Here is a 15449-nt window from a genome sequence, read left to right as displayed (position 1 = left end):
GAGGTATCACTTCTGTAGTGAATAAGAGGTCAAAGTTCATACCATTCGCAACCAAAGCTCACGCTGTTGTTGGCTTCGTACTGTAGTTATTATCTGAACCATTCTGACATCGGACCATCGTCCTCACATCCTCGGAACAGGAGGTTATATTGTCTTCAAGGCTTTATATAAGAAGGGAGAGGAGGGCGTGTTTGAAAAGTTTTATAACCCATGTCCCTTCACAGGGGCGGGCCACTGATTGAGCAGAGCCCTAACCTTATGAAAACCCAAATCTCACATTTTAGAAGCTAAAATCACATTTCGTCCCATCACAAATAATTTCATTTTCAAACATTTAAATTGAACAACAATTCCATGTGAATCCGATAACTCTGATGTGTAGACTTTCCACTGTAGAGTTTATGTCATCTTACCATTGATGAGAATGTCTCAGATGACAACCGAACTGACATCATATTCATTAAGTACCACCGCATATGTTCAATTGGTCGGCTTACCAGAATATAGTTTATTTCCCCCCACCTTCTGATGTTCCCAGATTCTCTATGTTAACCAAGGGGTTTGCAAATGTAACATCAGTAGGGTAGAGAGAGGAAAAAGGGGGGAAGAGGTATTTATGACTGTCATAAATCTACCCCCAGGCCAATGGCATGACACACTATATATCCAAGGCAAAGATACTCATATGTCTCCCCTTTCCTATGTCTGGTGTTAGCTAGTTACTGGTTAGCTAGGTGTTCAGCCAGCATGAAAGAAAACAGGGGTAATGGTCATTCAAAACTCTGAAGCAGCTGTCAATTCAACACATCTGTCAGTACTCCTGTCAACTGCATCACAAGAGAAATGCCAAATGAGAACTGCATTAAAAAACGGACACCACTAGCTAAGTTTCAATCCAATTTGTGATAGATTTTAACGTGAATATTCTAAAATCTGCATAAAACAACATGCACATTTTCCCACCGAAGATGTTTCCATCAAACAGACTTATTTTGGATAAAAGTCCAAAATACTGCATGAAAAATACAAATGAATGGGTTTCCATTGTATTTTCAATGATGCTGATGGTTTTGCCACAAAAACTGTTGCATTATATAGCACGTGTACCCACTCGGGTCTTGGCACCATAGCCAGAGGGATGTAGTTTGGGGGTGGGGATGGGGGTGCTCTAGCCAAAAGCTTATTGGCATTTCCCCAGTATCTACTTGTAAAGCCTCAACCGGTGTGGTTTTAAATGCACCATCACACATCCTGAGTGCCCACGCTTGCATCCTATCAAGGCGCAACAGCGATGTAAAAGCCGCAGAACCATTTACAAAACACCCATCATCTATGGACAATCTCATTAAAGTACAATAAATATTCAGTAAAGATTGACTATCTGCCCCCTAATCATGCCCAAATATTGTCCTCATAAGATTAAATACTTTCTTAAGTTTAGTGTCAACACATGTAATATTGCGTCTCCATATTTCATCAAACCATAGCCCCAAATACATACATTTTGTTATCCTTTCCATTTGTTCTCCATATAATTGATCACTGACATCTTCCTTAATCTTTTTGTTCGTGAACAACATGTGGCAAGATTTAGATACAGATAACTTGAAACACCATGATAAGAACCATTCCTCTACTGCTACAACAGCACCTTTCATTTTCTCTATTACATAAGGAATACTCCTTCCCCTTTTCCAAATGGCACCTTCATCTGGATTTAAGGCTACCTCTATACCCTTCTGATATCCCCAAAGATATCATCAACATGAATAGGATAGGACTAATAGTACTACCCTGTGGAGTTCCATTTTCCACCTCATTCGCTTGATAACTCCGTTCCCACCCTGACCTGGAAGTTTGGTCAAACAAGAAATCCACAATCAAGTTGTACATTCTCCCACTAATATCCATTCCATTCGTATCAATTCAATTACGTTTAATCAGTAGACCTTTCCTTCACATTCACATATATGCTTTATTGGCGTGTCGCTTGGTTCACAGCAGCACTGTTGAAATGATAACTTTGTCAGAGTTTTGAATGACTCTTCCCACCTTTTGGTTCCATGTTGGCTGAAGACCTACCCAACCAGTAACTAGCTAATACCAGATAGAGATGAAAAGGGAGACATATAAGTATCTTTGCCATAGATGAATAGTGTAAACTTTTAATAATATTTGCTGACACCCTACAGTCAACTTTTGGCACCAGTAGAATAACTATGTAATTATTCATGGATTGCATGTTTCCTCACAATATTGTTTTGAACATTTGTTTTGTACTGATGCCCAAATGAGCATTCTACTCAATGCATCGTCAATGAGCACTGATGAAGATTCAATCAAAAGTGCAGTACAGTGGCTTGGAAATACAATGACTTTCAAAGGGAGGTGGCCGGTAGTATAGTGGTTAGCGTTGGGCCACCAAAAGGTTGCTGGTTCGAATTCCCGAGCCAACTAGGTGAAAAATTGGTTGATGTTCCCTTGAGCAAAGCACGTAACCCCAATTGCTCTGGGAAAGAGCATCTGCAAAATATAAAAGGAGGAAAATAATTTGTTGGAAAACCTTTTGTCATCATTTTGATGTATCCAGATTGACTTTAGATGCAGTACAAAGTTAGCTAGTTAGCTAAGATTGAGGGCAGGTCACCTGATATTAGCTAGCTAACTTTAGCATTGCTAGCTATTTTTGATTAACTTTGCTAGCTAATTACAACATTGCCATCTGCCTAAAGTAAATTTGATGACATGATAATGCTGGCAAAGTTGATTCCTACTAAACATTTGACTGCTTTAGCAATGTCATTGTATCTCTAGGCACTATAGTATAATTTACACTAAACAGTCGTTAGCCTCTGTCCAGAATGACTGGGCTTATCATGACTTTAGGGTACCACTATTGCGCCACCGGTAGAGTGGGGCTTGAGAACGTTCATAACAATGACATGACACGACCGAGTGACGGAGGTGCAACCTATGAATATAAACCACACCCCTCCGTAAAACACATCTTCTCCGATGTTGGTTACAAGGTGGTAATTATTTAAATAAAGTAAGAGAATATCATGTTACCATTGGTGTATTCAAATGATTGTTAGGGTGATGTCACCCTAGCCCCTTAAATGACCCAACACTATGTTTAACAGCAGAGAAAAACCCCAAATTATATTTTTTTAACTTGAAATTTGATGACTTTTCCTAGAGTGACAACATTAGAAAAAGTGAAACATCACCTTTGTTCATATTTGCATGAAAACTGTACACCACCAGGGTACAAAGATTGCCGTAGGGTCATTTTTGACCTGGAAGTTATAAAATAATTTACACACCACACAAAGACACACGCATGCACGTGCACGCACGCACACACACACACACACACACACACACACACACACACACACACACACACACACACACACACACACACACACACACACACACACACACACACACAGACACACACACAGACACACACACACACACACACAATGAGAAATTGAGATTATGTGTGCTACTGATTAAACTCAGCCAGTAGCACCTGAAGAGGAAGATCACCATGGTTGGCACAGTCAGAAAGAACAAGCCTGAGCTCCCCCCTGCACTCCTCACAAAAGGGGGAGAGAGGCCTTCTCATCAAAGTTTGCCTTCACCCCCACCACCACTCTAGTTTGTTACCTTCCAAAGAGGAACAGGAATGTGGTCGTCCTGAACACACTGCACAAAACGGCTGAGGTAAGTGATCGTGAGGAGAGAAAGCCAGCCATCATCCTAGACTATAATCACAACAAAGGAGGCATGAACAACCTGAACAAGGTGATTGGAACTTACAGCTGCAGGAGGATGACTGCCCGCTGGCCCCTGGTCATCTTCCATAACATCATTGATGTGTCCTCATACAATGCCTTTGTGATATGGAACAAGATCAAGATCATTTTAGGGGTTTAGTGAAGGCGGGTCATTTTTTACCCTTAGGACAAGGGGAGTATACAGAATGTTAAGACTACACAAGGGTTAATAATCCCACATCTTGAATCCAAGTGTTTGACTTGGGAGAGGGGACCAGTAACTTTATGATCAAACTGTATCAATGTAGAAGCAATCATAATTTGATCTGGTTTCATCCAAATATCATCAAATTGAATGAAAAACCAGATTTCGACTGTTCATGACCTTTAACTGATATGTGGTAGTGGTTCCCTAACAATGTAATTTATATAGAGTGCAGATCAGAGTGGCAGCAAGTCCCAAACCTTTATTGTCTTTTTTCCCCCTGGAGTCACTGTCAGTTTAGAAGCCTTTGTTAAGGCCTAAAATGGAAGTGATATAAACACCAAATATCAGTTAGTATACTGTAATGTATAATGACATATTCACTATTTGCAATTGCTGACTTGTTTTTTCCCCCATTACAATTCAACAATGAGGTACTCTTTTGCTGCATATTCACTGCAGCATACTGCAAATTGTAGAAATTGTGGTATCACTGGCTCATAAACATTTACAAATGAAATGTATATAGGAAACATCTCAGATTGGTAGCAGGTCTTAAACCTTTAATTGTTGAATATTTAACCATGTCCATTTAATCTGATTTCTCCTGTAATCACGGACAGTTTGGAAGCTTTTGTTTAGGCCTCTAGAAGTACAAGTGATATAAAATACCTAGTATTCATTAATAATCTGTTATGTACACATGCCTAGCAGCCAATCCCTTGTAAAAACAAACTATTACTGCTTAATAGTCACTTTTACAGTCTTGTACTGTGCTTCATTGCATTTAAATGATTGTAATTTATCGGAAGCTGTCATCAAAATACTGGGGATATCTCAGTAAGGTACTGGCATTATCCAGAGATAGTCAGAGAAACAGTATACCATAAGATATCTTGTTGTAATTAGAATTGTTTTGAAGACCAGTGTATGCTTAACTACAACAACATGTTCAGCAGGCTAATGGGTACAGAAACGTTTTACTTGCTATGGCTGTTTTTTTTATCAACCTTGGTTGAATGCATCAACTAGTAAGTTGCACCCTCTAAATTACACAAATGTAGGCCTAAATGTAAATATCAAAATTAAAACTTGCAAAGAACACTAAGTAATATGTCACTGGATAATTAAAGTAAAATGCTGTAATTGTAATTGGTACAGTAAATTAGGTTACACTAACTGACTTGGTACTGTATATAAGACCACAGTAACAGTTTGGTACCATGACATGATTACAGTCGCTGTACTGTAAATCATTTTGTTTGGTCTGGTAGTCTTGCCCCAGTTCACGCCTGGCATTGTACCTTGCGCCTGTTTGTGGGAGTACCCAAAACCCTACGCAGCTGGCTGGGGAATCTCCAACTGAGCCAGCTCTGGTGCAGCCAGAGAGAAGGAGAGGACCATCTGAAGTGTGTGTGTGTGTGTGTGTGTGTGTGTGTGTGTGTGTGTGTGTGTGTGTGTGTGTGTGTGTGTGTGTGTGTGTGTGTGTGTGTGTGTGTGTGTGTGTGTGTGTGTGTGTGTGTGTGAGAGAGAGAGAGAGAGAGAGAGAGAGAGAGAGAGAGAGAGAGGAGAGAGAGAGAGAGAGAGAGGGGAGAGGAGAGGAGAGGGGAAGAGAGAGAGAGGGAGGGAGAGCAGAGGGAAAGAGAGAGAGAGAGGGAGGGAGAGGAGAGGGAAAGAGAGAGAGGGAGGGAGAGGAGAGGGAAAGAGAGAGAGAGGGAGGGAGAGGAGAGGGAAAGAGAGAGGGAGATGGAGATGGAAAGGGAGGGGATTCGGGGATCGGAGTTCCTGCGCTGCATCTCTTCTACGGTTCACGAATGCGCGTTGTGGTAGAGTTATTCTATTCACCTGTGCACGATCAGGAATACGTTTGTAATTACAAACTTTTCATATATTTTTTGTCATCATCACCTCTAGTGGTAGCCAACACGGAAAGAGCTAAACTTTTATAACTTACGACCTAACCAATACGAGGTAAGTTTTATCGAATAATTTAAGTGAGTAAATTCAAACCTATGTTACGTGCATTTCCACCAGAGTTGTTGCTTGCAGCAGTTGAGAACGATTCCACTGGGACACGAAGTTGGCGTATGGTTAATTCATGACATTAAATTATATTTCGCTAATTCTGTCATCAGTATGCAGTGGACATAGCTTTCCTGCAGCGGCTGTTCACTGATATGTTTGTTGACCAAGGGTTTTGTGGTGAATGGTGCGTCATGGACATTTTAATGCCAAACATTTTTAACATTCGATTGAGATATCTCGCTTCCCCCGTTGCTGTCTCATTTCTCTCAACACAGTTGGAGGTGAGCGCTATAAGTGTCAGACCTATTTATGATATGCTATGGGATGTTCTTAGTCTCTAGCCTTCAGTTCAATGTGGCTTAATGTAGCTATGAATGATGCGACGCTCCATTTTGGCACCGATTTTGGAACATGCATGCGCGTTGTTGTTTCAAAATAACTTTATTTGTGTAGACTATTGTATGTGCACATTTAGCAGATTCATGTTCGGATTTGTTTTGTGAACGTATTGTCTTTGAATATGAATAGCATGCCAGGAACTACGGTATGTATACCGTGGTCACTTATGGGGTATTTGACGGAATGTACATTATAATAGAAAAGGTAATACCAAAGTTCTAACAATTAAAGCTATCAACCTGCTTTTCTTGGCAGTGTCTGGAATGAGAAATAAACACGTGATGCATTAAAACTTATCAAGCATGAAATGCATCCTACTAATTCATCAAATTAAAAGTTATGATTGGCATGCATACCATGATGACAACAACGTATTGGTCGTTTGTCACTGCACAGTCGATACACCGACGTATGGTACTTTATAAAATGGTAGATGGGATACGCAGAGCAAACTGCATAACGCACGGACGATTCTGCCAGACTTCTCCTAGACCTTGCTAAGGTGGGGACTGATTGGGGTTATTTTTATGGTGTGTGTTCCACATGATATTCATACTTTAGATGTCATATTCATCTATATTCTTTTCAGGTTCTCCACACTGTAATTTAGGAAATTCTCATTCAATACAGGAGCGAATTAATAAGCAATGCTTTCATCATTTGAAAATGAATTTCAATTATTAATGTTGCTTGAGATTGGATTTGTTTTATTGCTATGAATCAGCCATTTTCTTGCACAACACAAATCAATCAGCTAATTTTAATTGGAGTGATGCAATTAATCAATTTGCTCTCTAATCAAATTGACTTTTGAAAAGTTTGTCTGCTGTTGCAGGTTGATACATTTTGCTATTCAGAAGACTGATTCATTCATTCCAGCCTCTAATTAGGTCTGCGGAGATAGTTTTCACAAAACAAGCCTATGCTTTCTTAGGTTTGTGGCCCCTCCCCATCTCAGACAGTAATACTAATTTGGACTCCTTACAGTGTGTCTACCCCACTATGGAGAAGTACTCTTACACTCTCCTTCTGTGATAGTACATATTACAAACCTATAACCCACCCCATTAGATGGATTGCTTTGGCTATACTAAGGCTAAGAGGTGTGGAGCGAAGCAATTGGAGGCTGATGCTTCGTAAAACCCATAGAGATTTGAAAGGCTATCTGCTCTCAGCCACTGGCAGGCTTACATCAATGAAAAGTCCTTACATTTCCTAGAAAAACACTTTTATGTGACCAAGTCACTGAATAACCTACATACAGTATCACGATTGTCCCATATGAGACCTATATTATGGGTATTTTTTAGGTACAGCCTCCTTTTCTAATAATGTTGACAACTATCCTGTATTAAATCAAAGATAGTTGGGAACAGATTTTCAATGTTTCAATACCATGGCATTGGGTTTATGAAATGATATACAAAACAACAATTGATGCATCAAATCATTCTTTACAATTTAAGCTATTATATGAAATTCTCGCTACAAAAATAGTGCTCAGTGTTTGGGGTATTGAACAGTCAGACCGGTGCAGACTCTGCCACGAGGAAACAGAATCATTAGAGGATCTCTTTTGGTACTGTCCATTAGTGGATTGTTTTTGGAGTCAAGTCCAGGAATGGTTGTTATGCTATAATATCAGGGTGTGGTTGGACCTGCAAACAGTATTGCTGGGGGATTTGAAGGACCACAGTCATTCAATAGTAAATATCATTGTACTCTTGGGTTAACATTTTATTTTCCAGGCAATTTCGGCAGAAATGTTGCAGATGGGGAGGTTCAAGTCCTTAGTGAGACACCATGGGAGAATGGAAGGATGTATTGTGAGAGGAAATTGTAGAATGATTATTTACTGGGAAGATGGAAGATCTGTGGCTGTCTGAAGTAAATATATACACAAACGTACAGTATAAATGTTTGAGGTCCTCCAATCAAGGGTGAGGGTGGGGATGGGATTATTGTATGTTTTGCGTTTCGCTATTCATACTGACCAAAATATAAAAGCAACATGCAACAATTTCAAAGATTTTACTGAGTTACAGGTCATATGAGGAAATCAGTAAATTGAAAAAAATAATTACGCCTTAATCTATGTATTTCACATGACTGGGAATACAGATATGCATCTTTTTGTCACAGATACCTTAAATATAATGAGCCTCACAATGGGCCTCAGGATCTTGTCACGGTATTTTTGTGCATTCAAATTACTATCGATAAAATGCAGTTGTGTTCGTTGTCCGTAGCTGATGCCTGCCCATACCGCAATCCCACCGCCACCATGGGGTATTCTGTTTACAACGGTGACATCAACAAACCGCTCACCCACAAGACGCCAGGCACATGGTCTGCTGTTGCGAGGCCGGTTGGATGTTCTGTCAAATTCTCTAAAACCCCATTGGAGGCAGCTTATGGTAGAGAAATTAACATTGAATTGACAGGAAACAGCTCTGGTGGATATTCTTGCAGTCAACATGCCAATTGCACGCTCCCTCAAAACCTTTCACATCTGTGGCATTGTGTTATGTGACAGAACTGCACATTTTAGAGTGGCCTTTTATTGTCCCCAGCGCAAGGTGTACCTGTGTAATGATCATGCTGTTGAATCAGCTTCTTGATATGCCACACCTGTTAGGTGGATGGATTATCTTGGCAAAGGACAAATGCTTACTAATAGGGATGTAAACAAATTTGTACACTAAATGTAAGAGAAATAAGCTTTACATGTTGTGTTTATATTTGTGTTCAGTGTATGTTTTGGTTTCATGCTGTGAGCAGGGTGTGTGCTGGACCTGGTAGTTATGGGTGAGCTCGCTTCCATAGGGGCTTGGTTCTTCCCGCCCTTGGAAAATCCCTTTGGCCCAGGGCATTGCCAGCGTCTCGGGGCCTGTAATCAAACCCACAAATGCTGATGCTCCAGGTACTCAAATAGTCGAAAGAAAGACAGTTTTATTGCTTCTTTAATCAGAACACAGTTTTCAGCTGTGCTAACATAATTGCAAAAGAGTTTTCTAATGATCAATTAGCCTTATAAAATGATAAACTTGAATTAGCTAACACAACGTGCCAATGGAACACAGCAGTGATGGTTGCTGATAATGGGCCTCTGTACGCCTATGTAGCTATTCCATAAAAAATCTGCCGTTTCCAGCTACAATAGTCATTTACAACATTAACAATGTCTACACTGTATTTTTGATAAATTTTATGTTATTTTGATGGACAAAAAATTAGCTTTTCTTTCATAAACAAGGACATTTCTAAGTGGTCCCAAACTTTTGAACGGTAGTGTATATAGATGGTCCAAATGGTCCTCCACACTGAACCCTTTCTTTGGGTTGTCCCACTTGGTTACACTCTTAGAAAAAAAGATTAATTGAGGAGGGGTAGGATTCTACCAATAACCTATAGATGGGTCTGTTATGCAGTGTTTATCACTAGACCCTTACAGTCCATTCTATGGTAATACGTGATTGTGATTTGCCATTGGGTGATCGGAGTGCTGCAGTGTCACTTGTTCCCTCAGAATTCACAGTGACTTGGTTGAATATTGCTCCAAATCAGCTATAGAAAAACAAGTATCTCTACTGTACTCCTTAGGGCTCTTGCGTTTTCAGTAAAAGATCAGGATTATAAGATTCTGTTATTCCGTGAATAGGGAGTTGTCTCAGTGGTTTCTTTGAACCCCCTCTCTCTGTTTGCATATCAGAAAGCCAGTGCCCATACTAACCTTACTGAGCTTATACGAGCCCATAGCAATCAGACAAGGGGTCCAAGACGGAGTAGTGAAATGCAAGTGTTTACAGATTAGAACTAACACAGACAACTGGCCAGTATTGACTTTTCAGTGTTACATTTCTAGTGTTGATTCAGGAGTTAATTTCACTGTAAGAGTGAAATTAACACTTAGTGGTGTAAAAGAAGCCTGTGTTGGTGTTAATGAGCATAGTTATTGTTTTACACTGTGGTGAGTAAAACAGTCCCATCAAAACCACGAGCATCACTATCATGTTTCCCAGAATGCTCTACTAATAGGTTATTATTTTTATTTTTCTAAACTAATCCAATCAGTTAGTTCGATTTATTGCACCTGTTACCGAAATTGTTGTTCCAGATTAAGTGGTTTAGGTAGTCTCCATTTTCAATTTCCATTGTCCTGACAGTCATTCTGAATGCAGATGAGTAAAAATGCAAACTGTTGGCAATCCTAAATCTGTCTGATTCCAATCGGAATTATGCATTCATTTGCAAGTTAGCATAATGTGACATTCAGGTCAGATGTGGTCTATAAACCAGGACATTCCTGACACCGCTGTGTTAAGGGACACCAAAATAAGACCTTGTAATATGTAACGTATATTGTCATAGTTTTAAAAAAGTATAACATTTGCCTAAGGACTCGCTTGGTGAAGTACAGTCATGGTTGGTAACTCTATTATGGTCAGTGCAATCCAGATCCTTGGGGCGTCCCTACTCTTAACCCCAACCTTAACTCCTACCCTTACCCTTAAAGTTACCTTAACCATAACCTTAACCATTTTACATTTTAACTTCAATGGGGTAGGGAAGTCCCAAGGATTCCGGATAGCACGGACCACTCTAAAAGTCACAAACATTTTTAAAGGACCCTGGGAAATATGCAAATGAGGCTTTACACTATACACCATTTCATTATATTTCACTCCATTGTAGATAGAAATTGTGTGATTTTTTTACCCCAGAGTAGAGCAAGTGCTTTTTATATTTAATTCCAGATCAGAGTAAAATACTAATTAGTTCACTCCAGTGCATGGTGAAATGCCTATTGCTTTACTCCAGTTTATAGTGAAATCCTTAATATTTCACTCCTGTGTATTGTGAATTTCACACAGCCAGTGTACATTTTCTACTCAGTATAGGGTTACAGAAACACTGTCTAAATGTTAACATTTTAACACTTTTGAAAGTGTTAAATTCACTCTGTTAAGAGTGGATGCATACTGCATACACACAGCAAAAGTGTTAGAATTAACACTACAGGGAGTAAGTTTAACACTTCCAATTTTGCTGTGTATTTGTTGTGCCCCGGTAGACACTGTGAAATCTACAAGCTATACGAAAGGGTGGAAATTAGTGATTGGTTACTAAGCACTCTTAATCCCATTGTGAGGCGGGCAAATGGGATTAGAGACCTCAGAGAGAGAGAGAAAGAGAGAGAGAGAGAGAGAGACCGAGACCCTTGGTACATCATGCAGATGAATATTTACTTCTCACTGTATAAACTCTAATTTCTCCCTTTTACTACTGGTATTTTAAAGCAGCTAAACACCTTCCAAGTCAGCGATGTGTAAGGTGATGCTTTTTATTATATCCTTTTGTTATATCCTCAAGTGCAAATGGTGGAAGGACAACTTCATTCTTCAAGCAAAACAAAACAGATATTTCTCCTGTACACTGAAGGTTGTAAACATCTGCTCTTCCTCTCTCCATCCCTCTCTCTCTTGCTCCTTCTGTTTCTTATTGATGCATATAGCATCAGCGAGCTCTTGACTCTCACTACAATTCATTCCCAGTTCCGTTCTGTGGGGCTCTGGGTTAAGCACAATAAGAAGCATTAATTTGTCTGCTCGCCTCAGCCTGACCCTGCACTGGGCAGATCCTCTCCAACACAATACCACAGTCTCAACCTGCCTGCCTCTGCCTCTACGGCTCTCTTGGTTCTCTCTGCCCTCCAGCCAGATCTGTTCCACTTTCTACCACTACCTGCCATTAAATCGGATGCAGGAACTTTGCATTTACTTTCTCCCTGTGTGTGTGTGTGTGTGTGTGCGTGTGCGTGTGCGTGTGCGTGTGCGTGTGTATTCCATTCCGTACATCATTAGGCTTTTCACATTCAGGACACAAACAGGTCACCTTGAGATGTTTGTCTGTTGGCGGGTCAAGTGGGACCCAGGGGATCCTGAGTGGTGCGGCAGTCTAAGGCACTGCATCGCAGTGCTAGAGGTGTCACAACAGACCTGGGTTCAATCCCAGGCTGTATCACGACCAGCTGTGACCAGGAGTCCCATAGGGCAGTACACAATTGGCCCAGTGTTGTCTGGGGTAGGCTGTCATTGTAAATAAGAATTTGTACTTAACTTACTTAAAAAAGGGGTTCTTGGGAGTTTCTTAGAAGTGAGCAATGGTTCTATTGAGCACCATTTCTACTCAAAGATTCCTTTCTCTTGGAAAGGGTTCTTTGCAGTCTGAATGGTTGCAAAGAACCTTCTTGCTAGAGGATCTCTCCACTGAAACAACCATTAATGTCGCTAAATATGAGTTGGCAGCAATTTCATCTAATTCATCTTCTCCTTCTATTCTTTATCTCAGTTTATACCAGTTTTGCGCAGGACTAGCATAACCGTGTGAAGGTGGAAACAGGCTGATTTAAATTCTGTGAAGTGTAACTGCTCTTTTTGCCTCCTGAAATAAAGCCGCAGCTATGTAATGAAAACACTTCTGAAGCAGTGCATGATACCATCATTTATCTCTATGTGTTAATTACCAGCACTTGATAATGACTTCGTTAAGGCACGAGTGGAGCGGAGCAAATGACTTCCAACAGGATGTGGTGTTAGCTGTTTTTATTTAGCTCCCGGGGAGGAAGAGGAGAAAACACAATGAGTGCTAGAGACTGTGTGGGAAGAGAGAGGACATTGCATGCCAAGGTAATTATCTCCATTGGCCAAGACATCTGCCTATAGTCTATAGGAGGAGAGAAAAAGACAGGTCAGAGAGGAAACAGATGTATGCATGGTCAAGAGTCTCGGTTTCTGTTTCTTAAGAGCTCGCTTTCAGTTTCAGTAGTCCTCTTGGGAGTTTTCTTCTGGCTGACTTGAATCGGTAAGTCAAGTGATATTTGGTCATGTACCTAGTGAATGGATTGACTTTTGAGTGTTTTCACACTGTCATTACATTATTTTATGGCTAAGCCTGCTCAGCTCTCAACTAGATAACAAGTCACAGTATACTGCTCAGGTAATTTTCCAATGGTGGTGTCGCTGGGATGTGGTGTGATATATGCTTAGACAACAGTCGATCATAATAAGCCTATTTCACTACTTCCACTAGTTCCTAATGGCACGTCGTTGGTAGTCAATCCCATGCAGCAGCATGGTGGTGGCTGAGTGACTGAGGCAGAGATCGCATTGCATGCTCATATGGCGCTCCGTAGTCCTCACACACACAAACTGCTGGGAGTAGAGGTCAGAACACGAACCGGTCCGTCATGTTGCTGACAGCTCAGATTTATTTTTAATCTTGTGGATGAGGGCTTGCCAAACAGATCAGGTGCCTTGTTAGTGTTGTGTGGAGAGCCATAGCGGTATTACTTTGTGCCCTTCTACAAAGAAAATGTGACAAAATAACGACCTTGGGAAAAGGTAAATCTGCAGTAATGTGAATTCAGCACGAAAGAAGGCTGAACGACACTTAATTGTTATTCCTACCGCCCACAATTTTTATCCCTGTATGTGGAAATCACTTTTCTTGTGTACATAGATAAGCCAGGTCATTTTGCTCCAATATTCTTGTTAACATTTGACCTCTCACAATCTGGGTTTAGTTGGGAATGGGAATACACAGGGTAGGTTAGTACGTAGAACTTTATGGGCCCTTGAAGGATACTATGTTAATTGTATTTACCATATTTACTGTCTATTCATTTTTGTTCGATTTCTTTATCAGTGGTTGAAAAATGTAATTATCATTGCATCAGCAAGCACATTACTTAGTGTCTAAAGTGACTGCGGTCACTGAGGCAATTTCGCTGATGGCAGTTTCTCTCTCTCTCTCTCTCTCTCTCTCTCTCTCTCTCTCTCTCTCTCTCTCTCTCTCTCTCTCTCTCTCTCTCTCTCTCGCTCTCCTCATCCCTTTGTTCTGATAGGTGCCAATTACTCCACCCCTGTGGTGAAGAAGCAAGCTTCCCCGTCGCCATTGACCCTCAATCTACCCCCAATGTCAACCCTCTATCTCCAAAGTGGAGGGAATTACCACAGCTTTTGTCTACAATCAAGACCAATGAACAGCAGCACCACTCCAATACCCAGAGCTTGACTTTTTCCTTTTTCTTCAATCCAAGTACTCTCTTCTTCAGGGTTGTATCCACGGTCTTCTTCTTTTTCTTTTTGGCAAAACATTGGGTCAGGAGGACAGTGGGATTAGGCCCTGAGGGTTTTATCATTTCTCTGCTGTGTGATTTTTCTCTCTCCTGGGCTTGTTGCTTGTTGGAGGGGTCCTAAATGAGGTGGTGTGGCTCAGGAAGTGTGTGGAGAGCAGGTGCTCTCCTGGCTCTGCTGCTTCCCCTCTGGGAGCTGGGCTGCTGGGGGTTGATCTCCGCCTCTGGGGCCTCTGGGACACAGAACCGGGCCCAGCACACTGCTGGAGGCCCATGGGAGCTGCTTCGCAGGCACAAACGCAGCTGGGTATGGAACCAATTCTTTGTCCTGGAGGAGTACACAGGTGAAGAACCGCTGTATGTTGGCAAGGTAAGTGTTTGCAGTTCATGTGTATTTATATAGCAGTTTGAATGAGAAACAAACAATAGATATTGTTTAGCTGCACCATCTTTTTAGAGAATAAGAATTTACAAGATTTCATCACTCTGATCACTAGGAAAACATGTATAGTACGTCAAAATAAGTCACTCTAATTGCTTATATGTTTTGTTAAACACATCCATATCTATCTATTGTCATTTTAAGCTCATGTTTCAGTCATGTGTTGCTTGTCTCAAGTTTATTTAATTCCACACAGGTTGAAAAAAATAAACATCATTTTTTCAATAATTAGAGTAAGTGATCATTTGAACCATTAATCACACAGTGCTGTTTTTTAAACGTTTTAATTATATATTGACTCTCTCTTTTAAACTGTATTAGAGTATCAGCAACTCACAACAGTTGCCAGTAACCACAGCTCATTTCAGCACCACATTTAAGCAGACAGCTCCCTCTCAGTGAGGGCCTGAGCTCAAATTGGGCAGATGGGCCTCATTTGCATTTCCTCGATTTCTG

The 15449-nt window shown here is 40.7% G+C and overlaps 1 protein-coding gene across 1 annotated transcript in view; it reads left to right on the top strand.

The window, feature by feature from the left end:
* Positions 1-5727: 5727 nt before the first annotated feature.
* LOC109899039 (cadherin-7) overlaps positions 5728-15449 on the top strand; it is a 109666-nt gene continuing 99944 nt past the window's right edge. The window contains exons 1-2 of the mRNA XM_020494090.2: positions 5728-5961; positions 14321-14921. Coding sequence (XP_020349679.1) covers positions 14676-14921 — 246 coding nt within the window. The 5' untranslated portion in view covers positions 5728-5961; positions 14321-14675. The remainder of the gene's footprint in view (positions 5962-14320; positions 14922-15449) is intronic.

This window comes from Oncorhynchus kisutch, linkage group LG11 (assembly GCF_002021735.2).
Source record: "Oncorhynchus kisutch isolate 150728-3 linkage group LG11, Okis_V2, whole genome shotgun sequence".
Taxonomy (NCBI): domain Eukaryota; kingdom Metazoa; phylum Chordata; class Actinopteri; order Salmoniformes; family Salmonidae; genus Oncorhynchus; species Oncorhynchus kisutch.
Note: the sequence above shows the minus strand (reverse complement) of the source record. Positions and strands in the feature narration are given on the sequence as shown.